General features: G+C 41.6%; 1 protein-coding gene across 13 annotated transcripts in view; it reads left to right on the top strand.

The window, feature by feature from the left end:
* Positions 1-20981, top strand: part of LOC149575059 (uncharacterized) — a 156880-nt gene extending 135899 nt beyond the window's left edge. For all 13 annotated transcript variants that reach the window (XM_089814937.1, XM_089814932.1, XM_089814928.1 and 10 more), the window contains one exon: positions 20323-20981. In XM_089814937.1, the coding sequence (XP_089671063.1) occupies positions 20323-20805 (483 nt within the window). In that variant the 3' untranslated portion in view covers positions 20806-20981. The remainder of the gene's footprint in view (positions 1-20322) is intronic.
* Positions 20982-27391: the final 6410 nt, after the last annotated feature.

Here is a 27391-nt window from a genome sequence, read left to right as displayed (position 1 = left end):
GACACAGGCAAGAGGATGAATAACTAGGGCCAAAGGCTCACCCAGCTATCCAAACCATCCTGCAAGAGTTAACACAACGGAAACGAACACAAAGAACAACCAAAGGAGGAAGAAGAGTGAATTACTTTTATTGATTCATCAAAATATCTTCATACATGCCCAGCTCTAAGGCCTTTTGGGTTACGACCAATTACAAATACATTCACATGCAAAGATCCAACTGCAAATTCGCACTTTCAGTTCTGCTCTCTAATCTTCTTCCCAAAAGCTTACCTAACTCTAAGCCTAAACACTCTATATATACTTGCCAAAATGACTTACAAATTATTCTAGAGCATCTTTCTCAACAAGCTAACTTGGTAATCAGCAAGAAGGAGTTTGTTCTTTACCTTGTTCACCATCTTTGGCCAAGTTCTGATCTTCTCCTTTCCTCTCCTTTGTCTATCAGTTTGCAAGTGCTCCCACCATAGTGATGCATGACCTTTCAACCTAGTGATTGCAATCTTCACCTTTCTATTATCAAGAGTGTTTTCATACTCAAAGAACTTCTTCATATCAGAGATCCAATCCAACACAGCATTGGTGTCCAATTTTCCATCATAAGGATCAACTTCTACAGCAGGGTTTGAATTTGCCCTAGACAATATTTGCAACAATCTTTCCTCATCTTGATCTTCTTTAGGTTTTGGATTATGGTTTGGTGCTACTGCTTCATCATCACTTACATCATCAAGATGTGCTCCTCTCCTTTGGGCTGTCTCCACAGCATCTAATATGGCTGTAACTTGTCTCAACTGATCAAATATAGCATTATCAACATTATTTCCTCTACCACGAACCATCTTTACAAATCTGGTTCCTGTAAGATCGCAACCCTCTGCAAGTTATAGGTCAAATCCGCAGATCTACCACCCTACAACCAAATCCAAATCAAGGTTCTACACTATCCAATCTCCACAAGGACGAACCTCAAGCTCTAATACCAACTGAAGCAGGCAAGAGGGTGAATAACTAGGGCCAAAGGCTCACCCAGCTATCCAAACCACCCTGCAAGAGTTAACACAACGGAAACGAACACAAAGAAAAGCAACCAAAGGAGGAAGAAGAGTGAATTACTTCTATTGATTCATCAAAATATCTTCATACATGCCTAGCTGTAAGGCCTTCTGGGTTACGGCCAATTACAAATACATTCACATTCAAAGATCCAACTGCAAATTCGCACTTTTAGTTTTGCTCTCTAATATTCTTCCCAAAAGCTTACCTAACTCTAAGCCTAAACACTCTATATATACTTGCCAAAATGGCTTACAAATTATTCTAGAACATTACATAAGAGGAAGGCTGACCCAACAACGGTCTGGATGCATCTCAAGAAAATATCTTAACATAAATGTCGCGAACAAAATAAATCCCGCAAGTTGGCTCGCAGAAATCACGTTCAAATGTTGATGCTCGGTGTACACTGGGTAACTCGGCGAATGAAGAGTCGCTTGGCGTACACTGGGTAACTCGGTTAATGAAGAGTCACTTGGCATACACTAGGTAACTTGGCGAATGAAGAATCACTTGGCGTACACTGGGTAACTCGGTTAATGAAGAGTCATTTGGCGAACATTGGGTAACTTGGTTAATGAAGTCACTTGGCGAACACTGGGTAACTCGGTTAATGAAGAGTCACTTGGCGAACACTGGGTAACTCGGTTAATGAAGAGTCACTTGGCGAACATTGGGTAACTCGGTTAATGAAGAGTCACTTGGCGAACACTGGGTAACTCGGTTAATGAAGAGTTACTTGGTGAACACTGGGTAGCTAGGTTAATGAAGAGTTACTTGGTGAACACTGGGTAAATAGGTTAATGAAGAGTCACTTGGCAAACACTGGGTAACTAGGTTAATGAAGAGTGAACAAAATGAGCAGGATAACAAGGCAACCCAGGATGCTCCCGCATCATCCATGACTGGTAGTGGATAATTATCCTTAAGAGATGCCTAATTGAGATTATGAAAATCCACACATGTTAATGTCTCCATTCTTCTTTCTAATAGGAACTATATTAGCAACCCAGGATGAATGATGAATAGCAAAAATAATACTTGCTTCAAGCATCTTTTGAATTTCAACCAAAATGGTACTTGAAATCTTGGGATTGTATTGCCTTTGCTTTTGGTGGAAAGGAACTGTGCCAAACTTAAAGAGGAATATCATGTTGTGCTTCTTTCAGGCGAAAAGACATGTGATCTTCATAAGAATAAGCTAAAACATCTTTGTATTCACAAAGCAAGGTGATGAAATTTTCCTTCTCCTCCTTCGTGCACCAATTGCCAATGTTAACCAGATTTGGGTCATCTTCAGTCCAATGTTATATTTCTCATACTGTTCCAAAGATCTTGTCCTTGTCTTTTTTTGCTTCTCAACATATCTATCGTGCTTGTCAAAAAGATTTTCCAAAGAAATCAAACCCTTGAGAATCTTATTTCTTTTAAGTTGATTAACTTCATGACCAGTTTTAGAATCTATCTTAGGTTTTACATCATTCGAGGCATTTTCACTTCCTTCAAATTACATCTCATCAAAACCCTCCTCTGTTTCAAAAAAATTGATGATCTTAGTATCATCGTTGAACACTTTCCAATATTCACAATTATCTGGAATACTTGGTCGATAAACCAATTGTATTTCATATATGTTATCTTCGAAGTCTTGGTGAGGAAGTAAAAAGGTTGCTGAAACAGCCAGTGAATCAGCCCTGCCATTCAGTTCACTAGGAATTACTGAAATATTTAAAGCATTAAACGACTTGATGTAATCCCAAGCTAAATCTAATGTTGAAGTCGATCATTTCTTGCTTGATATTGACCTTTGACTTGACATACTACCAACTCAACATCTCCCTTTACATGCAAATTTTGAATTCCTTTAGCTTGTGCCATGTTCAACCCCAATATCAAGGCTTCATATTCAATCGTGTTATTGTTATTAGGAAATTGCAATTTGTAAGAAAAAGGGAAAAATTCACCTTCAAGTGAAATAAGCACAGCTCCAACACCGGATCCCATAGAAGCACAACTTCCATCAAATTCCATAACCCAAATGGTAGTAGAACTACTAAAACTTGCTCCATAATCATTAAGAATGATTTTCCCTTCAAGAGAATTAGTGGAATCACTTTCGGAAAAAAATTCTTCTTCCTTAAAACAATCCAAAGGATCATCTTCAAGAATAATTCCTTCCTTAGGAATAACATCTTCTATGGTTTCAACAGCATCAACAAATCCTTCAATGTCTGATAGTAATGAAGAACTTTCTGAATCAGTCTAACCTTTGGCAAATTCGGATACTTCATCAGCATGTACGTGATAGTTATCCATTCCGGCTAACTAAAAGAGAATTTGAGCATGTTGGTCATTAGACTTACATACTTTGTTTTTCTTTCAGAGTACAATTTCTGCATAAAAGCTTTAACTAGTATTCTAGCTTCAGTCATCCATATTGAGTTCTCCTCCTACATCTTTGCAAAAATTGCGGCCAAGTGTTGTCGGTAAAATTAGAAAACAGCCGACGGGCCCCTTCCTAAAGGTTCTTGTTAAGTAGCCAATGGGGCCTTTGATAATTGTTATGTAGTCGACGGACCCCTTCAGGAAGGTTCTTCAAAAAGTATATATACACCATCCGAGATCATTGTAATCGTCATCATAAGCATTATGTAATCTCTTTGGCATATGCGAATAATAAAAGGAGTACTGTTGTTCTTGTCTATTGTCTGTGTGTATTAATCTATTTACCCCATATAATAAAAATTTGGCGTCGTTCCCCAATGGACCTGGAACGAAGTTAGAGGAATGAAGACTAATGCTGAACAATAAGCCGAATGCAGACGAAGGTTTCAGTAGATTGCCGATTGAACTCAATAGCGGTTGGATTTGGTGGAAGAAGCAAGGGAAACTTGCCATCTGCTCACTAAACTAGATTTCAGCTGATTGGAAGGCACATCTGTTGGTAGAATACTCCAAAAACACATTTTCCTGTGAGCTAAAGGATGACAACACCCAGGATGATCGATACAGGGTGGTGGATGACATCATCTACTATAAGAATTGGATAATTTTGGTGTCGGAATCCAAATTAAAGCAGAAAATCTTGAAGAAAGTACACGACTCACCCTTGGCAGGACATCTGGGTTTCCTCAAAACTTACAAAAGTCTCGGGGAGAGGTTTTCATGGAACAGACATAAAGGGGACGTGTTGTAGTATGTAAGGGAGTGTGTGGTCTGCCAGTAGAACAAATCCGAACATACTCTACTTGTCGGGTTACTGCAACCTCTGCCAATTCATAAGTGGGAAAGTATCTCGATGGATTTCATAACAGGGCTTCACAAGGTGAATGGAAAGGATTGTATTTTTGTGGTGGTTGACAGATTGACAAAGTACACACATTTCTTCGCCATCCCTTCAGATTTTCAGGCCGCACAAGTTGCTGAATTGTTCTTTAGAGAAGTCTGTCATCTGCATGGGTTACCTTGAAGCATTGTCAATGATCGGGACAGGCGGTTCATCAGTATCTTCTAGACAAAACTGTTTTGATTGGCAGGGACAGAATTGTCACCAAGTACTAGTTACCACCCTCAAACAAACGGACAAATGGAGATTGTGAACAAATGGCTCAAAGGTTACCTTCAAAATTATGTCTCGGCACGACAACGGGCATGGTTCAAGTGGATACACTTGGGAGAATATTACTACAATACCAGGTATCACATGTCCATCGGGATGGCACCATTCAAAGCTCTATACGGGTACGAACCCCTATCCTTCATCGACACGGTACTGGGAGACAGCTGTGCACCGAGGGCGAAGGAATTGGCTTTAGGAGGGACAGGATATCCTACAACACCTGAAGGAAAACCTGCAATGGGCATAGAATTAACAAAAGATTTACACTGACAGACACCAAATGGAGAGGAGTTTCGAAGTAGGAGACTTGGTTTATCTCAGGCTCTAGCCATATTGACAATCTTCATTGAAGGAGAACGGAAAAGAAAAATTGAAGCCACATTTTTATGGTCCATATCGCATCATCCGTCGCATTGGTGAAGTCGCTTACGAGCTGGAACTTCCAGAGGGAATTCATATTCATAACATCTTTCATGTTTCATTCTTGAAGAGGGTCGTCGGGCAGAATGTCACGGTAGCCACAGACCTCCTACCACTCAATGAATAAGGCAAGCTCATATTGGACTCGGTCGAGATCATTGAAGTTCGTGAGAAGACTCTGTGGAACCGCATTGTGAAGGAATATTTTGGTGCGTTGGAAACACTTGCCATTGGATGATGTGACTTGGGACGGCGAGCACATTCTCTAGCACTCCGCATTGCATTTGCTCGAGGACAAGAAAAATTTGGGACAGGAGGACTGTAATGTTCCTGTTGTAAAATAAATCATAAATCAAACTATTGTAATGGGCCAATTGATTTAATGTATCTTGGATCCATTTTTTTTTTTGTTTCCATAGTTGTGTTGCCGTCGGTTATCTTTGTACACCCTCGAAAAGTTATTCCCGATGAGTATTTAAGCATGGCATGTAGGTTGTCTTTAGGTATGCAATTTTGATTATTTCTATGTACTGCGAATTCCTGTTGGAGTTCTTTGTTGTTCGCCATTTTGGAAGTGAAAGACCTTCCCTATTTGACTTGTCCGATTTCGGTGGGATTCAACCCTCACCCTATTCCGTCACCTGTAACACTTTGCTCGAATCTGGCAAATCGGAGCATCATTACATTGTGAATATCTAGTGTTGGTTCGATCTACTCTTTTGTTCTATTTATTTCCAATTTTTGTTTATCTGTATTAAATCTTGCTCGAACTATTTGTTAGTCTGCAAAATTTCTACGTATCACCATACGAATTCCGACTATCCATCTCCAGTCCGTACACTGTACCGCCTCCCATTCTGGCAACGCCTTCACCCTCCCACACAATTTCCACCACATTCCGTACCCTCTTATTTTTCCTTCACCCACTCACCGTACCGCTTGCCCAAATGCCATCATCCTTGTGTACGACCACTTTGCATTTAGCGTACGTCACATACACTATACGGCCAAGCTAGCCCCTCCACCGTACGGCCCTCCTGTCATCACTTCTCGTACGGCCTCACCATACGACCACACTGTTTACCACATAGGTTAATTAAGTAATGCACACAGATAATGAACAGAATAGCAGCAACAGTATTCCTTTATTCGCATAAGCCAAAAGATTACATAATGCTTCATAAGATTAAGGTGATTTACAATGTACCCAAAGGGGGTATAAATACTTTCTGCCAAACCTTCCCGAAGGGGTCCGTTGGCTACAAAACAATCCTAATCTACCCTTCGGCTACCAAATACACAACCTCTGACGGCATAACCCAGTCGGCTACAGAATACAAAATCTACCGACGACATCATCCCCCCAAAAAGAAAAGTCGTCTCCTGACGACTAACAAAATAGGAGACAACCCAAATACAACAAAACAAAAAATACTAAAGAGAAGGTGGTGCCCCTGAAGAATGCTGCTGTCGACACAACTCATAGACCTGCTCTGTCCAGATGCTCAAATCCTTCTGAATCTGTGTGTTAACCTCTATGGCCTCCTTCAGAAGAAGCGCTGCATCCATAGCTTGTGTCTTTGCCAACTGTAATTCTTGTTCAGCTGCTTCCTTATCTCACACGGCTGCTTCCTTATCTCGCACGACTGCCTCCCTATCCCTCAACAGTGCTGCCCGCTCAACTGCCCATGTTGCCTATTGGCTGGCCAAGTCTACTGCTAACTTCTCCCTAGCCTCCCTCTCAACTGCCATAGATCTCTCCGCTACAATCCTGTCTACTGCCCTGTCCGCCTCCGCGTGCCTGCGAGCATAATAAACCTCCCAGCTTCTCTAGCGGAGTGTTGTAGGGCCCCAACTTTGGCTCAGTGGCCCAATCTGCCAACATCTCTGGTGTCTCAAGTGCTCGCCAACCCCTCTCAAAACATGAATAGAACCGCTGCGGACAAATTCCCCTGATGTAAGCTCGAACCAAATGCCACTCCCTTCACCGAGTCATAGCTTGCAATGCCACATCGTGTCCCTTCTTGAGCACAACCTTCATAGCCCTGAGGTACTCCCTGCACCTGTCCTCATCCGATCCATAATCCTGCTTTGCAACACTCTGCATCGTCCACTTGGCATCACTATTCTCTTCCTCATCTGTGGGGACCATGCCCACATCCAGTGCAGCCTCCTCTGCTCTTGGCGCAACTTCGGCCTGTGGCACCCCCACCTCCAGAGGCTTTGGTACCGTAGCTGATACTTCTAGGTGCCTAGGGGACTGAATGGAAGGACCAACCTTAGTAGGGATGAGTTGGAACTGTTGTCTCAAGAAAGCACTAGCTCTATCCATCACCTCCGGCTGCTCTGAATGTGCGGGCTCCATGCTCTCCTCCTGGTGTGCTGGCTGGGTTGACTGGACTGTCTGTACTGGCTCGGTGGTTGCTAACAAGGAAGATGAAACGGTGACGATTGCATCATAGTCAATCACATCCAAGCGAACTTGGGGCTCAGGCTCCAGTGTTGGCAACTCTACCCTTTGCGATATTGGCTCCACTGGTGCAACTGGAACATCTACTATGGCCATCACTGGTGTAACAATAGCTGTCGCCGGTGGAACACCCTCTGCTACTGCCCGAGGGACATCTGCTACTACTGATGTGGTCATCACGACCGGTGTATGACGCTGACCAAAAGGAGGAATGTGTGACATGGGAGCGGACAAGTGCACCGAAGTTGACAACTGTGGCGGGGTGAAAAATGTGGGCTCACTAATTGCTGGTTCGCTGCCAACCTCCGCAAAAGTACTCTCTTCCTCGTACTCCCCGCTGCTCTCCGAAGTCTCCTCCCGTCCGCTGTCAGTGTCCCTGTGAGCTGTCTACAATCCCCAAAGTACCTTCTTTTGTCCCGCTGCTGTCCCACCCATGTCTAGATGTCTCCAATAAAATATCGGAGGCTCTCCCTGTGCCAACTTCCCTCAAGGTGGCACCTCAAAATCATCCATGGGTATTTGATTAACGGCTGCTTCCAAAAATAGGCCAATTGCATGATGTGGCATAAAGAATGTGCGGTGCTGGAGTGTCATGAACTCCATCCTGTTAGCCAGAATTGTAGCCCAATCATACACCGTGCCGTTCATGATGCCATTCATGAATACTATCTGCGGAAATGCTATATCTGAAGCTCGAGTTGCCCTTGTCAGCTTGCTCTTGATAATGTCCATAATACACCTCCAATGGCCTTCCCGAATGAGATCTTGCCGAAGTCCTCTGCATTTTGACCCCTTGATAACTGACTCCATCTCGTTGGGTGTAAGATCGCGGCCTGCTAATCGAATCCAGTTCTCCTTCCGTTCTTGAGAGAGCTTATGATTCTTGATTTCCACCTTCTTACCTCTAAGACCAGGAATGCCAAAACCCTCGTGAAATCCCTAGGCTTAAAAGAAACTGTCATCCGATGCTTTTTGTACAAAAATGTGCTTGTTCTATTGTGTCAATTATATGCTTCTATCATGGTCTGCAAAATTGATTCAAATAATCAGATAGAAAAAACTGGAAGCTGTATGGCCCGATGCACTTGTGCCCGTATCAAAATTTGCTTGACCAGGTCGGTGTCGAGAGGTTCCTGCCACGACTTCCGACATTCGCTGCCATTGAGTCCCTCAAACTGGACAGTGAGATGAGTGAGTTCTTCCCTGACTTTCTACTTCTTACTAGAAGAGGGTGGCCCTGCTACCCGGATTTTGGAAGCTAGAACGCTAGCATTTTTCTCCATACTAGTCTTCAGTTGGTTCTTCCACTTCCGTTTCCGTGCCAATTCCATAACGGCTTCTTTCCTCATATAATATATGTTTCCCCCCTATGTATGGAGGCCAAACAAATGAACTGCGAGCTACATAGCAATCCGCAAAAGAATTAAAAATACTCTGCACAATACCTTCCGTTGGAGAGAAAAACAACTAGCTGCAGGAGAGCTTCAATCAGAGGGAAATAGAAAGCTTTCTTGGAGATGAAGGTAAAGCCGTGGGAATAGACTGTGGAGCTATCACGGCATCAATGCAACAGGAGTATTGAAGACACGGAAGAATAGAAAAAACAACTTCGTGGAAGGTGAAGCTACACGCGGGAAGATAGAGAGGTCCATGGCGGGCAACAAAAGGCCATGGAAATTAGAATAGTCCGTGGGGATACCAGGTGCCGGAATCTTTATGCACGACGGCAAAACTAATATCAATCTGCAGCAGCGCCCTATCCAATACTTTTAACAGATCTTGAAAATGTCTTACGCCTACCTTTTCAAGTACATCATCATTGGGGATACAGGGGGTGAGTAAATCATGTCTTCTACTCCAATTAACTGATAAGCAATTCTAGCCTATTCCAGCCTATTCATGACCTGTCAATTGGCGTGGGGTTTGGATATCAACACAGGAACTTGCGGAATTAAGAACACCGAATGGAAAAGTTGCGGAAACCTCCGCAGAAGAGACAAAGTCCGTGAGCAGAAAAAAAGAATCAAGAAGCTAGACAAGTCTATTAACAATTCATTCACAATGATCTTCAAGTCGTCATGCTACATGTGCAGACTTACCTTTCAAGGTGAAAATTGTGCTCTACCTTGAGGACGTCATGCTAAATGTGCAGGTTTCTCTCTTGGCCGAACTTGAATCAGTGAGCGATGGAATCGAGGTTGTGAGGGAGTCTGCGGCAAGAAAAAACTTCACGCGTGGGAAAGAAATGGAGTCTACAAGAACCATTTGCGGGAAGAGCAGGGTCCGCGGGACAGGTGTCCACGGATAGCCTGTTTCCCGCAGGCACACTTAATAATTTTTATTTATTTATTTTTAAAATAAAAAATTTAGCATGAAATTATAGCACTTCAGTTTTGCGTCCAGGTGTTGCCGTTGTGCAACGACGAAGTCATCTGGCCATTTTGTGTCGGCGATGACGATAAAGTCTTCTTGGCACAATATATTTTCAATTTGGATCCATTGACTGCCTGAGGTACCTCTTGCCCATCCAAGGTTAACAATTTGATTGCTCCATTGTCACCGACCTCCCGGATCTGGTATGGTCCAACCCATCTGACCTTAAACTTCCCTAGTTTAATTTCATTTCGACCGTCGTACTTGAGTATCAACTACCCCGTTTGAAACCTATTGAGCTTGAGATGCTTATCATGCCACGCTTTTCGTCTGTTCTGAGTCACCTCTGTGGCCTACTGCGCCAACAATCGCTTCTCTAGCTTATTCAAATTATGCAGCCGCTCCTTTAAGCTCTCCATGTCACCTAGCTTATTTTCTAGTGCTATTCGCAGGCTCGGAATCATGAATTCCGCTGGTACAACTGCCTCCTGTCCGAACATTAATTGGAATGGTGTGTGCCCTGTCGTCACCTTGTACGCTGTGTGGTAAGCCCAAAGAGCTGAGGGTAGGTGGTCCTCCCAATCTTCTCCTTCAACCGCGCAAGATTTGTAAATGATTGATACCAAAATTTTATTTGTAGCCTTGGGCTGCCCGTTTGCTCTCGTGTAGTACGAACTCGACAATGAATGACAAATCTTGAATTTGGTGGTGAGCAGTCGGATGACATGATTAACAAAATGTCCACCCCTTTCACTTGTTAACTGTAATGGAATTCCATACCTGGTAATGATTTGTTCATAAATGAACCTTGCTGTGCTGACGGCTGAGTTATCTGGTAGTGTGCATGCCTCCGCCCACTTGGTGAGGTACTCCGTTGCGACAATAATGTACCGGCACCATCTAGTCTTGCTCACCTTCAGGGGTCCAATAAAATCCAATCCCCACCGTTCAAAGAGTTCCTGCGTGTGGGAGGGGTTAAGTGGCATGAAGTCTCTCTTCAACAACTTCTCGACCCGTTGGCAAGTGTCACACCTGACGACCCATTCTCGTGCATTGTTGTACATTGTCGGTCACTAGAGTCCTGCAAGCAATATCTTCTGCGCAATGGTTTCAGGTCTCATGTGTCCTCTGGCTGGACCCTCATATGCTTCTTTTAACACCCGTGGTATCTCTTCCTCTAACACACACTAACGTAGGATGTGATTTGGCCCCATCCTGTAGAGCAATCCGTTGATCAACTGGAAGGTACGGCTCCTAATTATCAACTTGCGTCTTTCATTTGCTAGCATTTCATTGGGAAACTGTCCTGTTGACAGGTATTCTCCAATACTCTTGTACCATTCTGGCAGTACTTCAATTTGAAACAGTTGTGCGTCAGGAAAGTCATCATTTACACCTTCCGCCGGTTCCCTTGTTTTGATCCACGACAGGTGGTCCACGCTGACATGTTTCTTCCCCGGTCGTACAATGATTTTGAAGGTAAACTCCTGCAACAGAAGTAGCCATCTGCTGATCCTTCCTTGAATGACAGGTTTGTTGATCATGTACAATAGAGCCTGGTGATCGACATAGAACACAAATGGTGTGGCGAGCAAGTAATGATGGAATTTTTGCACGGCGTAGACCATTCTCAATGCTTCTCGTTCGGTTGTACTATAGTTCTGCTCTGCTTTTGATAACAACCGGCTGGTAAAGTATAGCGGGTGATCGAACCCGTGGCTACCTATCTGCACCAGGGTTGCTCCGATCGCATAATTGGAGGCATCGACATGAACATGAAACTCCTTATTCCAATCCGGATATGCCAAGATGGGTGCCGTAGCCAGTCATACCTTCAACCTGTCAAACGCCTCATCATGCTCTTTGTCCCATCTGAATGATTCTCCTTTACAGGTTAACTTGTCTAGCGAGTATGACACCTTGGCAAAATTTTTGATAAATCTTCTGTAATAGCCTATATGTCCGAGGAAAGACTTCACCTCTGTCACATTAGTGGACAGCTGCATTTTCAAGATGACTCTCACTTTGTCCGGGTCAGTCTTCAAACCTTCCTTACAAACAATGTGTCCGAGCAGTCTTTCCTGCAGAACCATGAATCTACACTTCTTGGGGTTCAACGCTAGCCGTACCCTGCGACATCTTTCCATACATTCACCGAGTGTCGTCAGATGCTTGTCCTCCGCACTGAATACAGACCAATCATCGAGGAACACTTTGAAGTTTCCCACAGACATCTTGTCAAAGATGTGCAGTATAATCCGCTCAAAGGGGGCCGGCGCGTTGCACAAGCCAAATGGCATCTGATTGTATGCATACACCCCATCTTCGACGACAAACGTTGTCTTCAACTTGTCCTCCTCCGCTATAGAGATCTGATTGTATCCGGAGAACCTGTCCATAAAAGAGTAAATTTCATGTCCGGCGACCTCCAGGATGTTGTCTGTAAATGGAATTGGAAAGGGATCCTTAATCGTAACTGCATTAAGACATTTGAAGTCTACACAAATTTGGATCTGGGTGGTGTCCTTCAATGAGATAACTATAAGTGATACTCATTCACTTGTCTGTACCTTGAAAATAATTCTGGCTTCTAGCATCCAATTGATTTCCTCTGTAACTCGTGCCGCATAGTTCTTATTCATTCTGTAGGGTCGCTTCCGTACCGACACTGCTCCTTCGACTAGTGGGATGCGGTGCACACACAACTCCGGAGGTATTCCCTTTAAATCCTTGTATGTCCATGCAAATACATCCTTATATTCCAGGAATATCTTGAATGTTGCTGCTTTCAATACTGGATCCCAATTATCTGCCACCAATATGTTTCTTGGTTCAACTTCGTCTCCCAAATTCATAGTTTGCAGTGTGGCTTCATTATACTTGATTGTCTCCCCCTCATTGAATGTATGGGCAGGTGTGACATCTAGGGGGACATCCCCCTCCTTTATCTCGGTGAATTCTTTTGGAAATTCATCTCCCCTCAGACCTTCCTCAATTGTCAATACATTGTAGCTCTGGAATAGTTCGTAGTCCTCTATTTGCCAATGGTAGAGATCGTTGATCTAATCCAAATCGTCATCTGTTGATCCACCTTCCAACCGCAGGACTCCCTCTTGATCCGGTTCCATACGCTGCCTCCCTTCATCTTCCTCTTCAGAATCTGATGACAAAGCTTCTTCTCCCACCATCTGAGTGTGCAAATCAATGACGAACTTTCTCTCTTTTCTTTCTAGTGATAAAGTGTTTCTCTTCCAGTCGTGTTTAATGCTGGCTTGAATAAGCCATCTGTGGCCCAGAATGGCATCATATCCTTTTCTCTCTAGCGGGATGACGACAAAGTTAAGCAGGAAAGGCTGTGTGCCAGTTGTTACCAGTTGCGCCATTAGAACGCCGAGAGGTTTTATGCCATGTTGGTCTACTGTCAGCAACTGAAATGTAGGTGGCCACAGCGTTAATTGTCCCAACTTCCTCCAGGTATCCTCGAGTAAGATGTTTAGGCCGGACCCACTGTCGACAATTGTGTTCGTCAGCACACTTCCGAGAATCCCCATCTCGACGATTGTTGGATGCCGTTCGGATGCAAGTGCCAACAACATTGGGTCTTCTCGGTAATTTCCTGCGCTCTTCCTAGTTCTCTTGTCGCTGGAGCAATATTTGTGACTGTTGATCTAAACTGAGGCATTGTAAGAAGCAAATCATTTATCTTGACTCGTACCTCCGTTTGTAAAATCTACTGTAGAATGTTTTGTTCCGCGGCATTCCTTGCCGAGGTGCTGGTGGTGTCTTTTAGTTGAGAGGTCTCCGCCTGCGATGCTTTTTCAATCTCCGCCCGCACTTCCCCAAATTTTCTCTTTTCTTTCATCAGGTCCGGGTACTCTTTTGCTTGCCTTCACGTAATTGCCAAAACCTCTTCTTCATCCGTCCCGACAGTGATCAAGTTTACTCCGGATTTTGGGCACTTGGCATCTTCATGGTCATCGGGTCCGCACCATCTACATAACAATTTTGGCATGGTTGCTGTTGTGCACTCCCGGGAAAAGTGACCCCACAAATTACAGGCTCGGCATTGAACAATCGAACGTCCATTCATATCATACTGAATTTGACTCCTCCCGCAATTATTATTTTTATTGTTCTCATTGTTGTTATTTTGCTTGCGTCTATTATTCCTATATCCTCCAGACGTGGCGCCCTCCATGCTTGTATTCCCACTCCCTCCAGACGCGGAAGCCTCCTGTGCCAAGAACACCTGTTGAGGGCCTCTGGTTTTCATGTTGAAGGGGCATTCCTTTGTGGAATGTCCCATGATCTGACAAATATTGCAGAACTGGTTTTTTGGACAGGAGCCCTTTGTGTGACCTTCTGCCTTACATTCCGTGCACCATAATTCGCTTCCCTTTGTTTCTTTTTGCATGTTCTTGAATTCCTTCATCATTCGGATCATATCCTTCTGGAGGGCTTGGAGTTTTTTGCTGCTATTTTTTTCATTTCTACTTTCTTCTTCCGAGGATGCATCCTCGTCTGACTCAGAGGAGCTACTCTTCTTCTTTTTCGTCTTTTGCTCACTCTCCAGGTTCAGTGCTCGGTTGTATGCTTCAGTGTGATGACAGTGGCATGATCTTCATTTTCTTTCACAATTTCGGGTGTAGGCCTTCAATGAACCACCTTTTTTGTAATCCATCAGCTGGCTTTTTCTCCATTTTGTTGATCAAATCCTTCAACTTCCTGGCATAGATTCGGACTGTTTCATTTTTTCCTTGTCTTGTATTGTATATTTTTGCTACAATTTTGTTGTCGTCGCGAAATTGTTGAAATTCTACCGTAAAGTCCTTCTTAAGGTCATCCCAAGTGGTTAGGTTCTAGGGATCTGCATCAGCAAACCAGTCGATTGCAACACCCCATAGGGTGGTTGGAAACTGCCGAACCCATTCGTTTGTATCGGTTATGCCATTTGCCCTCCAAATTGTCTCGCATGTCTTGCAATGTTGGATGGGGTCGGCCGTACCATCGCTATCAAACTTTGACAGCTTTTCTTTCGGTCCTGCCATCACTACTAGATTTTGTGAATGGGCATTGCTTGATCTTGCAACACTAGCACTATTCACTCCCACACCGGCGATTTGTACTCCTACATCGGCGGTCTACACTCCCACACTGATGGTCTGCTCTCTCACACCGACGACCTCAACAGCTGCGAACTTTGGTGAAGAAGGATCTTCTAAAGTTGTCCCTTTCGGAAGTGTATCTTGGACGAAGAGTTCACTCCACGCTCTTCCTCCCTTGGCACTCTGAGCAGTGCGAGTCGATTCTCTTTCATCTGGACTCTCTTCCCTCGGTGAATACAAATTCAAAAACTCCTCCCTTGCTTCCTCCACCAATTCCACCCGCTGTTGAGTCTCCTCCAACAATTCTTCTGCACTTCTGTGTTCGTCGGCAATCTTCTGGAACCTCCTCCGTTCGGCTTGCTGTGCCAATATTAAATTTTCTTGCGCAGTACGTATGCCATCTTGCCCCTTTATCTTTTTTCGATCCTTGTTAAGGTGATTTGGCATTAAGCTTCATTCCTCCCTCCTTCTAGGTTCGTAGGGCAACATCGCCAAATGTTTACCACATATGTTAATTAAGTAATGCACACAGATAATGAACAGAACAGCAGCAACAGTATTCCTTTATTCGCATATGCCAAAAGATTACATAATGTTTCATAAGATAAGATAAGGTGATTTACAATGTACCCAGACGGGGTATAAATACTTTCCGCCGAACCTTCCCAAAGGGGTCCGTCGGCTACAAAACAATCCTAATCTACCTTTCGGCTACCAAATACACAATCTCCAACGGCATAACCCAGTCGGCTACAGAATACAAAATCTGCTGACGACACACACCACTTAGCACCCTCCTTACACCAGCCAACTCCCGTACGGCCCCTTCTGTGCGATCGTATGACACACTCTTTTCCCTCCTGCAATACCATACGGACTGTCTTGTACGGCCTTCCCTTGGTCCAGAGGATTGCTATTCATTCCGTGCGCCATCACAAGATTCTTACTAGTTTCTAAATATGTACTAAGTCCATTGGGTTGCCAAACGTGGCTAGAGAAAGGTTTTATTTTGGTGCGTGTATAGGAACGAAATATTATAGAAACTCGCTTCGCCAACTTCCTCTATCTCCCTGATCTACATGTTAAAGAACTTCATTATCCTCCATTTTTCTATGGAACAACCCATTTAGAGAGCATGTTTTATCCTTGGAGAAGTCTTCCAATTTGAGCACCCCTTTTGCATTTGATGCCATTGCTTGCTTTCATTCATCTATCTCAAAATCTCCCTCATTAGATTCTGAGTCAGAGGTGTTGACTTCTCACTCATTGCTTGACTACTTAGAACAATGACATGCTTTCACGTGTTACTTTAAATGGATAATGTGTTTCTTTTCCAATCTTGATTTTCCTTGGTGGTTATCAACCAACCCCTGTCAAGGAGAGCATTGCATGCCTTCTTTTATAGTGAGATGACTATGAAATCTGGAAAGAAGTGTTATGTGTTGATTGTCACTTTCTATGCCATTAATGTCCCCAGTGGCTTGATGGCATGTTGATCAACACCCAACAAGTGGAAGGTTAATAGCTAGAGTGTTGGCTTCCCAAGATATTTCCATGTTTCTTCTAGTAGCATGTTGGCTTCCCAAGATATTTCCATGTTTCTTCTAGTAGCATGTTGACTTCCAAGCCTTCATTGACAATGGTTTTATTTAATTTCCTTCCCCATGATTTCCATCTTGATAGGCAGCTGGCTTCCTCATAATATTCACTGTCAGCAGCATTAGGTCATTGGCCACATTCCTCTCATATGGTGGTTTCTTTGTCATTTTTTCTGGCATATGTTGCTCTCGGTTGGTGTGTCATCAATGACTATATTTGTGACTTGTATTTTTTATCGTGTCATGGTCTGTAGAAAGTTTGTCACCTTGACAAGATTGGTCGTTTGCAACACCTATTACTCTATTCTTTTTAGACTCCTCCCATAATGGAGTATTAGCAGCATCATTTGAGGCTTTTCTTTCATTCACCATTGTTTATTCCACATTGGCCTTGGCTTCTAGAAGCCTTTCTTTTGTATGGTGATCTCAGTATAGTGTTTTCTTTGTTTGCATCTTGGTGATTGCCAGTCACAACCAGCATGTTCACCCCCTTTTTCTTTTGGCAATTGGCATCTTCATGGTAACTTGGTCCATAGCACTTTCATAGCAAGCTATTTTGGTTGCTTTGGCACTCATGGGCAATTTGACCCATTTGTTGCACTTTTTCCACTGGATAATTGTTCTCCATTCTGCATTGTATTGGATTCTGCTCCATGTGCCACTAATGTGATCATTTTCTACCTGTTGCTATAGTATCCGCTAAGCAATGCATTAGGGTTGGCAGGTAATTTTGGTCATGTGGACAATGGTGTTGCTTGTTCCCCTTTTGTAAAGAGCACTTGTGTACTTGTTTTAAGGTTGTACAAGTGTTCCTTGATGTAATGTCCTGGTACTTGACAAATGTCACTAAATAGTTTCTTCAGACTGGTGGTTTTTGTGCAACCTATTTTATAGTGAATGCACCTCACTTGTTTGATCTTTTGTTTTGTGCTTTCAGTTCCATCATGCATATATCTTGTTGAGGTTTTGTACTGTTTTTTATTCACAATCATCGCCATTGTCTTCCATACTATCATCATCACTCATTTTTTTAATCCTCATGTTTTATTTTCACTTTTAATGTCCATCGCTTAATTGTAAGGATCAATGTACGGGGACATGGGTGCATGCTTTTTCTTGATGAAGGAATCAAAGCTTTGATGAACCAACTTTTCTTAATACATCAACAGGTTGGTTCTCCATCTTGCCCAATAACTCTTTTAGGTTAAGTCTGTAAGATCATACATTTCTCCCTTGTTTGGTGTTATAAATCTCAGCCATAATTTCGTTTTCATCCTTAGGAGTTAAAATTCTTCTTGGAATCTAAGATTCTATGTGTTCCTCATCTAACCCTGTAAATTTATCAATGGCTATTCCTCATAATGTGACAATGAATGTCCTCAACCAATAATCCTTGTTCATCTGACTACTTGCCAACCACATGGTTTCACATGTCTTACAATTTTGCACAAGATCTTCCAATCCATTCTCATTGAACTTAGGGAGTTTCTACCAATTAAGACCAAGACTTGTTGGGGGGTTACCATTGTTTTCAAACGGTTTGTACGATGTACTAAGAACTTAACTAGATTGCTTTTCTCCTTTCGCACTCTCGGCCACGTGTCAACCCTCTAACCATTGTCAGCCTCGCTTATACCCTGGTTACCTTATTCCTGAATTCTCTCCTTTTCGGGGTCTTTAACCTAGGTCCCCTATTCTTGGTTCTTCTATTATGGTTCTCAATGCGTTACAGGTTGTTCTTAAATATCTAGGCAACCTTGTTCTTGAGGTCCTCTCTTCGTCGCCTTCGTCATTTGTAGAGTGCACTAATGGACTACTCTCCGTGGAGTGGGTGTCTGAGTCTTTCTTATCCAACACTACTTGTACAGGATTGTTTGTCTGTTATCCAGATTTTCTACTACGTCATTGTGGAGTGGTAGGGTTCTGGCAATTTACTCCACTCATGCCACATATGACATGTGCCTTCTTTGTCGAATAATTCTCTCTCTCTCTCTCTCTCGACTTTGGCTTCAGCTAACACTTTAACTTTGTAATGGATTTTGAGATTCATTGTAATGGGCTATCTGTCTTTCACTTTGTTCCCTGAGTCGAAGAGATTTTCTCACTTCCCAAATGTGTACAGTATGTCTTTTTCTGTCTTTGTTTGGTAGAAGGGGCATTAATTGCCGAAAGTATGGCAGCTTCTTCTGTCATGCTCTTCCCCCACCCTTTGGTTCCTTTGTCATACTGTTGTATTTGTTGCCAATGTTGGTTTTGGTCTTTGTTTTCCCGAAAGTCAAAAAGGATTATTAGGTTATGTGTGGACAATCCTGGAAGCCTTAGCAAGAAACTTCTGACTTTATCATCCACTCTCAACTGCTCTCAGGTGTCACTTTCAGGGACCTCTTGATGGGGAGCTTCCCTTTGAAAGCATTCCCTCAAATATATATGATATAGTATCAACTCGTCCTCTACTGTGATTTTTTCCTTGGAATCAGAAACTTATGGTTGTTTGTATGGTCAGCCCATTACATTGCCTACTGCTAAACTCCTGTGTGGTTTTAATCTCCAGGCTTCCTAGGGAAACGACACCAAAATGTTTACTTCCCAAGGGAACTATTTTGATTACACAGAATAATAACTTAATTATAGCAGATAACAATGCAGCATAGTAAACACAAAACATAATATGGCCAGAAAAATGTATCCTTCTATTCCATAATGCAATGTTTACAATCAATCAATGCTATCTTCCAAGACAACAATGAAGTACATATATAGTACCTTGTGGTTGGTAATATAAACCATTGATAACTACCAACTACTCGGAAGCAAATGTCATTGCTGTGCCAACTAATAATTATTTAGTTAAAATGTTTATTTCTCGGCAAGACTGCTGGCTTCTTTAGGAAAGGATAATAACTACTTCTTAGCCTTCTTGGTGCATAGATTATGGATTAAAACCAGACGATAATGGTCTTTGGAAGCCCTCTGATCTGAAGGCTAAATTTATTTTCTTGCCTTCCTTTTTTATACCTTTCACTAGTCATACAAAGAATGATTCCACAAGTTTATGCTTCAACGAGAAGATTTTTAAAAGGAAAAGTTGTTTTCTATTCTGTGGTAAAATACTAAAGAATTGGTTTCAGTTTTGAAATAAATAAAAAGTAATTGTATCTTTTCTGAGTCTCTTAATCTGTTTTAAATGTTCCATCTTTGCCTCTGATATTTTTTTAAAGAATTGTGATGGTACATCACCTTTAATTGTTCTTATTTTAAATTCAATACATGCCCAAAACAAATGACAATTCACTTGCATGTTAACTAGCAGTGAACAAAAATTATAATTTATTGAATTCTTAATAGTAATTTTTCAGATCGCTTTCTAAGAATTTAAGCTCAGATTAACAGTTGTGGTGAAACACATGAATCATCTGAATCTGATTCAATCAAATTCAGTCATGTTACTGGGATACTTTATGTTAAGCTTCTGCATGTGCTTGATCTTGTCACTTGTTAGCATCATTCTTTTATTTAAACAATGTAGGAGAAAAACACGGGGATCAATATTGATGTCAATTTACATATAAATTATATCATAAGTTTGAATTCAATTCTATTAAAAATAAATATATTCTAATTACAGTTGACAGTTGTATTTGCTTGGCTTCTTAAATTATATTTCAATTTCGTTTTGGGCAGGGTGACATGAGTGCATTGGAGGATTTGACTTATTCCAAAAGAAAACAGTTCCTTTCCCAATATGCTTTACCTGCAGACCTTCCTGTAATTTCATTCCATACAGAAGCAAATACTGATGCTCGAGCCTTGGCTACATTATCCCACATTAGTCATATTGAATTTCCATCATTTTCTGCTCCATTTTCATCATTGGTGTCAAATCAAACTGTGAAGGTACCGATCATGGCTCCTCTTGCAACAGTCATGGCTGCATGTGCGTCATACCTCGACTTAAGATATGGAGAGAAAAGTGATGGCATGGTTATCAGGAAGGATGCTGAGGTTCCTGGCTCTCTGGTAGTGAAGCTAAATAGGAAGTTGGATCATGCTTGGATTTCAATTCCTTCCTCAACATTTGATGTTTCTGGCCCACATGCACCTCAAATGTGTGAAGCTTTGTTTGTCTTGCTTGTAGAAATTGGCCAAGGAAAGAATAGATGGTAAGAAATTGCTTTAGCAAAGTGACTTTCAGTTGCAAAATTCTCTTATCTGGTTGGGTATCTCCCTGTGACAATTTGAGTTATTATTGCTGATCTATATGAAAGGTTGACTTATGTCAGTGTGTTCATGTCCTTTTTACTAAATACATATATTCACCTCAAGAAAATGGTGACTTTGCAGATTTTGTTGTGGTGGTCCATGGATAGGAAGCTTTTTGTTGCCTCATCTTATATCTAGTTAATATTATTATTATTGTTGACTGGAAGGAATTGGTAGGTTAGCTCAAAGGTGAACCCTCTCAATAACCTCTCAGGTAGTGTGCAGGAACCCCATCAGCAATCACCACATATCATAGGTTACTGCTGCAAGAAAAAGTTGAATTTACAACTTGGGCTGCCTAAAGAAACAACCAAGACTGAGGGAGCTACACCATCATCTTTTAGCCAGCTATTGTTAATACTATAATAGATAACCCTTGAATTTGAAAGACATCCATGTTTTGCATATAAGCAATGTTAAACATAGAGTATAATGTTCATTACATGTAATTACTTACAAATGAAAATATGCTGCATGAGAGGAATCAAATGTTTATGCCAAAGGGAGGAAACATCATGATATGAAATTATATAATATAGAAAATATGACAAAACATTTGAAGTTCATAATAATCAGTCTGTCAAATAACCTCATACTTACCAAAATATGAAGTTATTTCTGCCATACCAGGGAATTTACAAAAGTTAACAAGCTATAGGAATAACATAATCGCTAGGTTCACTATTTTCCTTAGCTGCAGAGAATAGATCTGAGGCTGGCTACCTACAAGTCTTTCTAAGGCTGGCCATATTCTAGCAATTCCACAACGTTTTGTTTCCTTCTTCCTCTTTCTAACTTCAAGATATTCTCTTAGATCGGGGTTTCTTTCATTACTGTCTCGGACCCTTAGATTTCTAGGCATCATTTCTGTCACACGTGTGGTAAATTTTCCATTGGGTTCTTAATCAAGATAGGCTAGAAATAATTGTCTGATTTGGAGAATATCTCAACATATTGGATTGTCCCATTTTAAACAGTTTCAAGACTTGGACTCACACGAGATTTTTGACTTGAATTTAAACTCAAAGAGAAAAAGAGAAAAAGTTTTTATTTTAGAATTCAAAGTGTTCTTATACGTTCTTCACTAAATCAATTTTAGAAACATAATAAAATAATCGATTAGAAGTTACTTTGACTACATAAACAAGAATACATTGTTCAGATGAGTTCAAAAATTGATTTTAAATTAAGGAAACACTGTTTTCAAATGGATAAATATTCTCGAGGGTTTTTGGTGCACAAAGCTCATGGATTATGACATCAATGGGAGAAAAAACAAAATCACATGTATTAATGAATTATGGTCACTAGTACAATGATGTGTCTTGAACTAATGTCTGTCAAATCTACAACGTTTTGTAGTCATTGTAGCATTACTTGAGATCAGGACTGACATGACAAACTAAAGTATAAATGTTTACCAGCAGTGCTTGCTTTTATGAAAATTGTCTTATTTCTTCCTCATAGGCCTTTTCATGTGAGTTGTTTTAGAAGCTAGTTACCTTTCCACATGTTTCACTTTTTCCACATGTATTTATTTGAGATCAGAGGAAACATTGTCCAAACATTATAACAAACGTACGTGTGGCAAAAGCCAAACACGGCAAAATTCTTGTCTGAGAGAAGAGGATGAAACTTGGTATTTCGAAGGTTAGAGTGTGCTCAAAGGATGATCTTACTCAAATGGTGCATTGAAGCTTCATTGTTCACATATCCAGGTGCATTATAATGGTGTTATTGTTGCTTATGATGGGTATATGCCCATTGTATTTCAGTGCAGTTTTATCTATTGAAGATGCACTCTATTTTACATTCATTTTCAGATTCTATTGTAATAAGAAAAGTATTTGGAACCACAACTATCATTTGTTTGTTCATTATAATATGAAGATTGAGAGGTATTTCTGTCATTGTATGTAATGTAATGATATTAGTGAGCATAAGCAATAATTTTAGTTTGTCTAATATATCAGCATGTTAGAGTCTATAGTGCTGTTATTTGCATAATTTGTTTGTGGGAAGTTTAAAATTAGAATTGTATTGCATTCTGGTGAGTACATTAAAGTGGTACCAAATGTGGTAATCTTGCTAGCTTCTGAATTTAGAGTTCAACTGTTTACCGTATGGGGTAAATAATTTAATGCATACAGACAATAGACAAGAACATGTAACACAGCAGTACTCCTTTTATTATTCGCATATATGCCGAAGAGATTACATAGTGCTTCCAATGATGATTACCACAATGATCCAAAGTTCATTTTGAACGATGTACATATACTATTTCGAAGGGGTGACTCAACCGTCACGCGTCCTTTTGGATGCTAATCTAACCGTCAGCTATTTTATAACTTTACTGACAACATGCTAATCTACCTGTCGGCTATTTTATAACTTTACTGACAACATCATCCCCCCCAAAAGAAAAGTTGTCTCCAGACGACAATTACAAAATATCCACCCGTGCCACATTCTCTGCTTCTGGGTACACTGAGTCAAGTGTCATTGTACTGCCTTCAATTGGATGATCAACTCCTTCCAAGCTCTCTATGCATCCACCAAGACAGCCTCATGTCCAACACCTACTCCAAGTGCCTCAAAGTGTATCACCCCTCTCGAAAGGCTTGCTCTATTGTTCCTTCCACCTCTGGTACATAGACACTCTATGCCTGCAACAGCTCTAGGTCTCATCAACCGGTCATACTTCCCACGACTGATAACTGAAGTGACTGGGGGTCTAGGGGGTAACGCCCCCAGCGGGGTCGAGAGGCAGCGCCTTCACCGCCAAGACCAAATTAGCACTCTCAAACCCACACAAAACTCCATGGAACACACCAGTTTTGTGATTTTCTTCTGATTCCACACTGTTTCTATAATTTTTTTTTTGGGAACACTTCATGTCCCTTTCTATCAGTCACCTATACCCCTGTTATAATACTAGTCATTCTATCTTTTGCAAAACTTTGAGTGATCGTATGACAATGCCTCCTTCATTCTCCCACCAATCCTGCAAGGACCTTACAACCACTTCTTTCAACTCCTAGACATATGATCCAAACTTCTCTTTCTTGGTTGTATGACTTTTGCACTTTTCACTTTCATGTATGTTGATAATGTATGGTACTTGATGTTTTCTTTCCGTGAGTTGTACGGTTGTACAAAATATCTTCATATGGCTGCTTTCATATCTTTTTGTTTTTTTAATTGCTCCTTCGTACGACGTAAAGTACTTTTTTCCTCGCAATAATGCTCTTATATGTTCGTACGACCCTATGTTTATCTTCTGTCGTACAGGAGGTCGTATGGTGCTTTCTCCTTCACGGACAGTGCATGTGTGTTCGTACGGTAGCCTCTTTTGGTCGACTATACAGTTACGTTGTTTGACAATATGGTGTTGTCTAGCAATGTGTATCCCCCTTTATGGCTGTACAGTTTTGTTCATGTACCATATGGTGATGTACTACTCTTGTTCATACGGTACTATATGGTACCCTAGCTAGTTCGTACGATCCTTTCCTGAATCTGTACGGTTGCTTTGTCTAGGCCATCGTACAATACTTCCTTGCCTGCTTCTAGAAGGTCATACGGTGGTAGCTACTTGTCCATACGGAGCCTCCAATTTGTACGGTATTTTTTTCTTGCCCCGTGCTTGTCGTATGGTGCACCTCCAAGCCTCTTCTTGCAAATTTTCAGCCGTACGGTGTATTATTCTCTTCTCCGCATCGATCAAAGCTCTCTCTTTTCCTACTAGTATGTTTTTTGGTTCAATATCATCTCTGAGGTTCATGGTTTGTACTGTGGCCTCTTCATATTTTATCGACTTATCTTCATTGAACATATGGGCTAGTGTTTCATCTACCTGTGCTTCTCCTTCATTTAGTTAACTATATTCCTCTGGGAACTCATTTTTTCATTTTTCTTCTTCAACGCCCAGCATGTTGCAGCTTGAGAAGAGTGCGTAATCCTCTATCTGCCAATGAAATAGTCTGTTCACTGAATCTAGATCATCCTCATTCGACGCTTCTTCCAATCTCAATACTCCCTCTTCATCAGGTTCCATTTTCTTATTCCCCTCGTCATCCCCCCCACCTTCGCTTTCAAAATCTAACGACGCTACCTCCTCACCTACCATTTGTGTGTGCAGGTCAATTATGAATCTTCTACCTTCGTGCTCCATTGATAGGGTATTCTTCTTCCAGTCATGCTTAACCCTTGCTTGTACAAGCCAGCCTCAACTCAGAATGGCGTCATATCCTCTCCTCTTCAGTAGGATGATGATGAAGTCGAGTAAGAATGACTGTGTTCCAATAGTCACTAGTTGTGCCATTAGGACCCCAAAAGGTTTAATGTTGTATTGGTCCGCTGTTAGTAATTGGAACGTAGGTGGCCACAACGTCGGCTGTCCCAACTTCCTTCAGGTATCTTCTGGTAGGATGTTTACCTCGGAACCTTCGTCCACAATTGTGTCTGAGAGGATCGTTCCTAATATACCCATCTCTACGACCGTTAGATGCTGTCTGGATGTGAGCGCTAGCAGCATTGGGTCTGCTCCGCTTTCCTCTTCCCTTCCATGTTCTCCTGGTAGTTTAGCGGTCAAGGCTATGTTCGTGAGTGTTGTTCGTAGTTGAGGCATTGTGAGGATTAGATTATTTAACTTGATTGGTATTTTAGTTTGTAATATCTGCCTTATGATGTTTTGTTCTATGCAATTCTTTGTTGAGGTATCGGTAGTGTCCTTCAATTGTGATTTTTTTGTTTGCGTTGCTTTTTCAATTTTTGCCCACACTTCGTCCAATCTCTTCTTTTCTTCCGTTAGGTCGGGGTACAATTTTGCTTGTTTATAGGTGATTACCAAGATTTCTTCGTCCGTGCCAATGCTGATCAAATTGACTCCTGATTTTAGGCATTTGACATCTTCATTATCTCCAGGACCGCACCATTCGCATAACAACTTTGGTGTGTTTGTTGATGTATAGTTTCATGAAAAGTGGCCCCACAAATTGCATGCTCAATATTGAACCATTGGGCGGCCGTTCGCATTGTACTGAATTTGACTGTGGCCCCCATTATTATTGTTGGTATTGTTGTTTTATCCTCTTCTGTTATTTCTGTACCCACCCGAAGTGGCACCATTATTGCTTGTGTTTCTGTTCCCTCCTAATGCGAAAGCCTCCTATGTCAGAAGCACTTGTTGATGCCCTCTTGTTTTCGTATTAAAGGAGCATTCTTTTATGGAATGTCCCATAGTTTGACAGATATCACAAAATTGGTTTTTTAGACAAGACCCTTTCGTGTGACCTTTTGTCTTGCATTCTGTGCATTGTAGCTCGTTTTCCTTCGTCTCTTTCTACATATTCTAAAATTTCTTTATCATTCTGATCATATCCTTCTAGAGAGGTCGGATGTTCTTACTTTGCTTTTCTCCACCATTGTTATCTTCTTCCGAAGACGAGTCATCTTAGTCGGATGAGCTACTATTCTTCTTCTTTTTCATTTTTTGTTAACTCTATGTCCATCGCCCAATTGTATGCTTCGGTGTATTATGATGGTGGCACAATCTTCATTTTCTTCCTTAACTCGGGGCGTAGTCCTTTAATGAACCATCTCTTTTTCAGCCCATTTGTCGGCTTACTTTCCATTTTATTTATTAATTCTTTTAGTTTTCTAGCATATACACAAACTATTTCTTTTTTCCTTTGCTTTGTGGTGTATATTTCTGCTACGATCTTATTTTTGTCTCGTAGCAATTGAAATTTGGTGATAAACTCCTTTTGAACTGCTGCCCAAGAAGTTAATTTTTGGTGATCGGCATTGGCAAACCAATCAATTGCTACACCCCTTAGTGTTGCTAGAAATTGTCGGACCCATTCATCTGTGTCGGTTACGCCATTCGCCATCCAAATTGTTTCACATATCTTACAGTGTTTGATTGGATCGGTCGTTCCATCACCATCAAACTTTGGCAATTTTTTCTTTGGTCTAGCCATTACTATTCGAGTTTGAGGTACTTATTGTGTGCTTGCACTGTTCTGCACTCGTGTTGTTCTGCACACCTGCGCTGTTCTGCACACCCGCGCTGTTCTGAACACCCGCGTTATGGACACCTATGTTCTCAAGAAGCATGAAGGCTTCCTCAAGCACTTGGTTGTTTTGACTAAATTGTATTTGTTCATCAGGTGTATCAAAGATGAAGAGTTCACCCCACACTCGAGTTCCTTTGACACTTCGAGCCACGCTGGTCCTTTACCTTCTGTCTGGATTACCCCTTGGCGTATCCCAGTTTGCCAATTCTTCCTTTGTTCCTTCGATCACCCTTCGCCTTTCTCGGGCTTATTTTATCAATCTTCCCCTTGATCGACTTGGCAACTACACTCCCTTAATGCTCCCATGGTACCGTATTCACCTCCTGTGCCACCACTGCCATACCCTTCAGCGAGTTGTTGGAGTCTGTGCCTCTGATCACTTTACTGTGTAGTTTAATACTTCTCGT

The sequence above is a fragment of the Cupressus sempervirens genome, chromosome 2 (assembly GCF_028749045.1).
Source record: "Cupressus sempervirens isolate cs-2001-9-10 chromosome 2, ASM2874904v1, whole genome shotgun sequence".
Classification (NCBI taxonomy): domain Eukaryota; kingdom Viridiplantae; phylum Streptophyta; class Pinopsida; order Cupressales; family Cupressaceae; genus Cupressus; species Cupressus sempervirens.
Note: the sequence above shows the minus strand (reverse complement) of the source record. Positions and strands in the feature narration are given on the sequence as shown.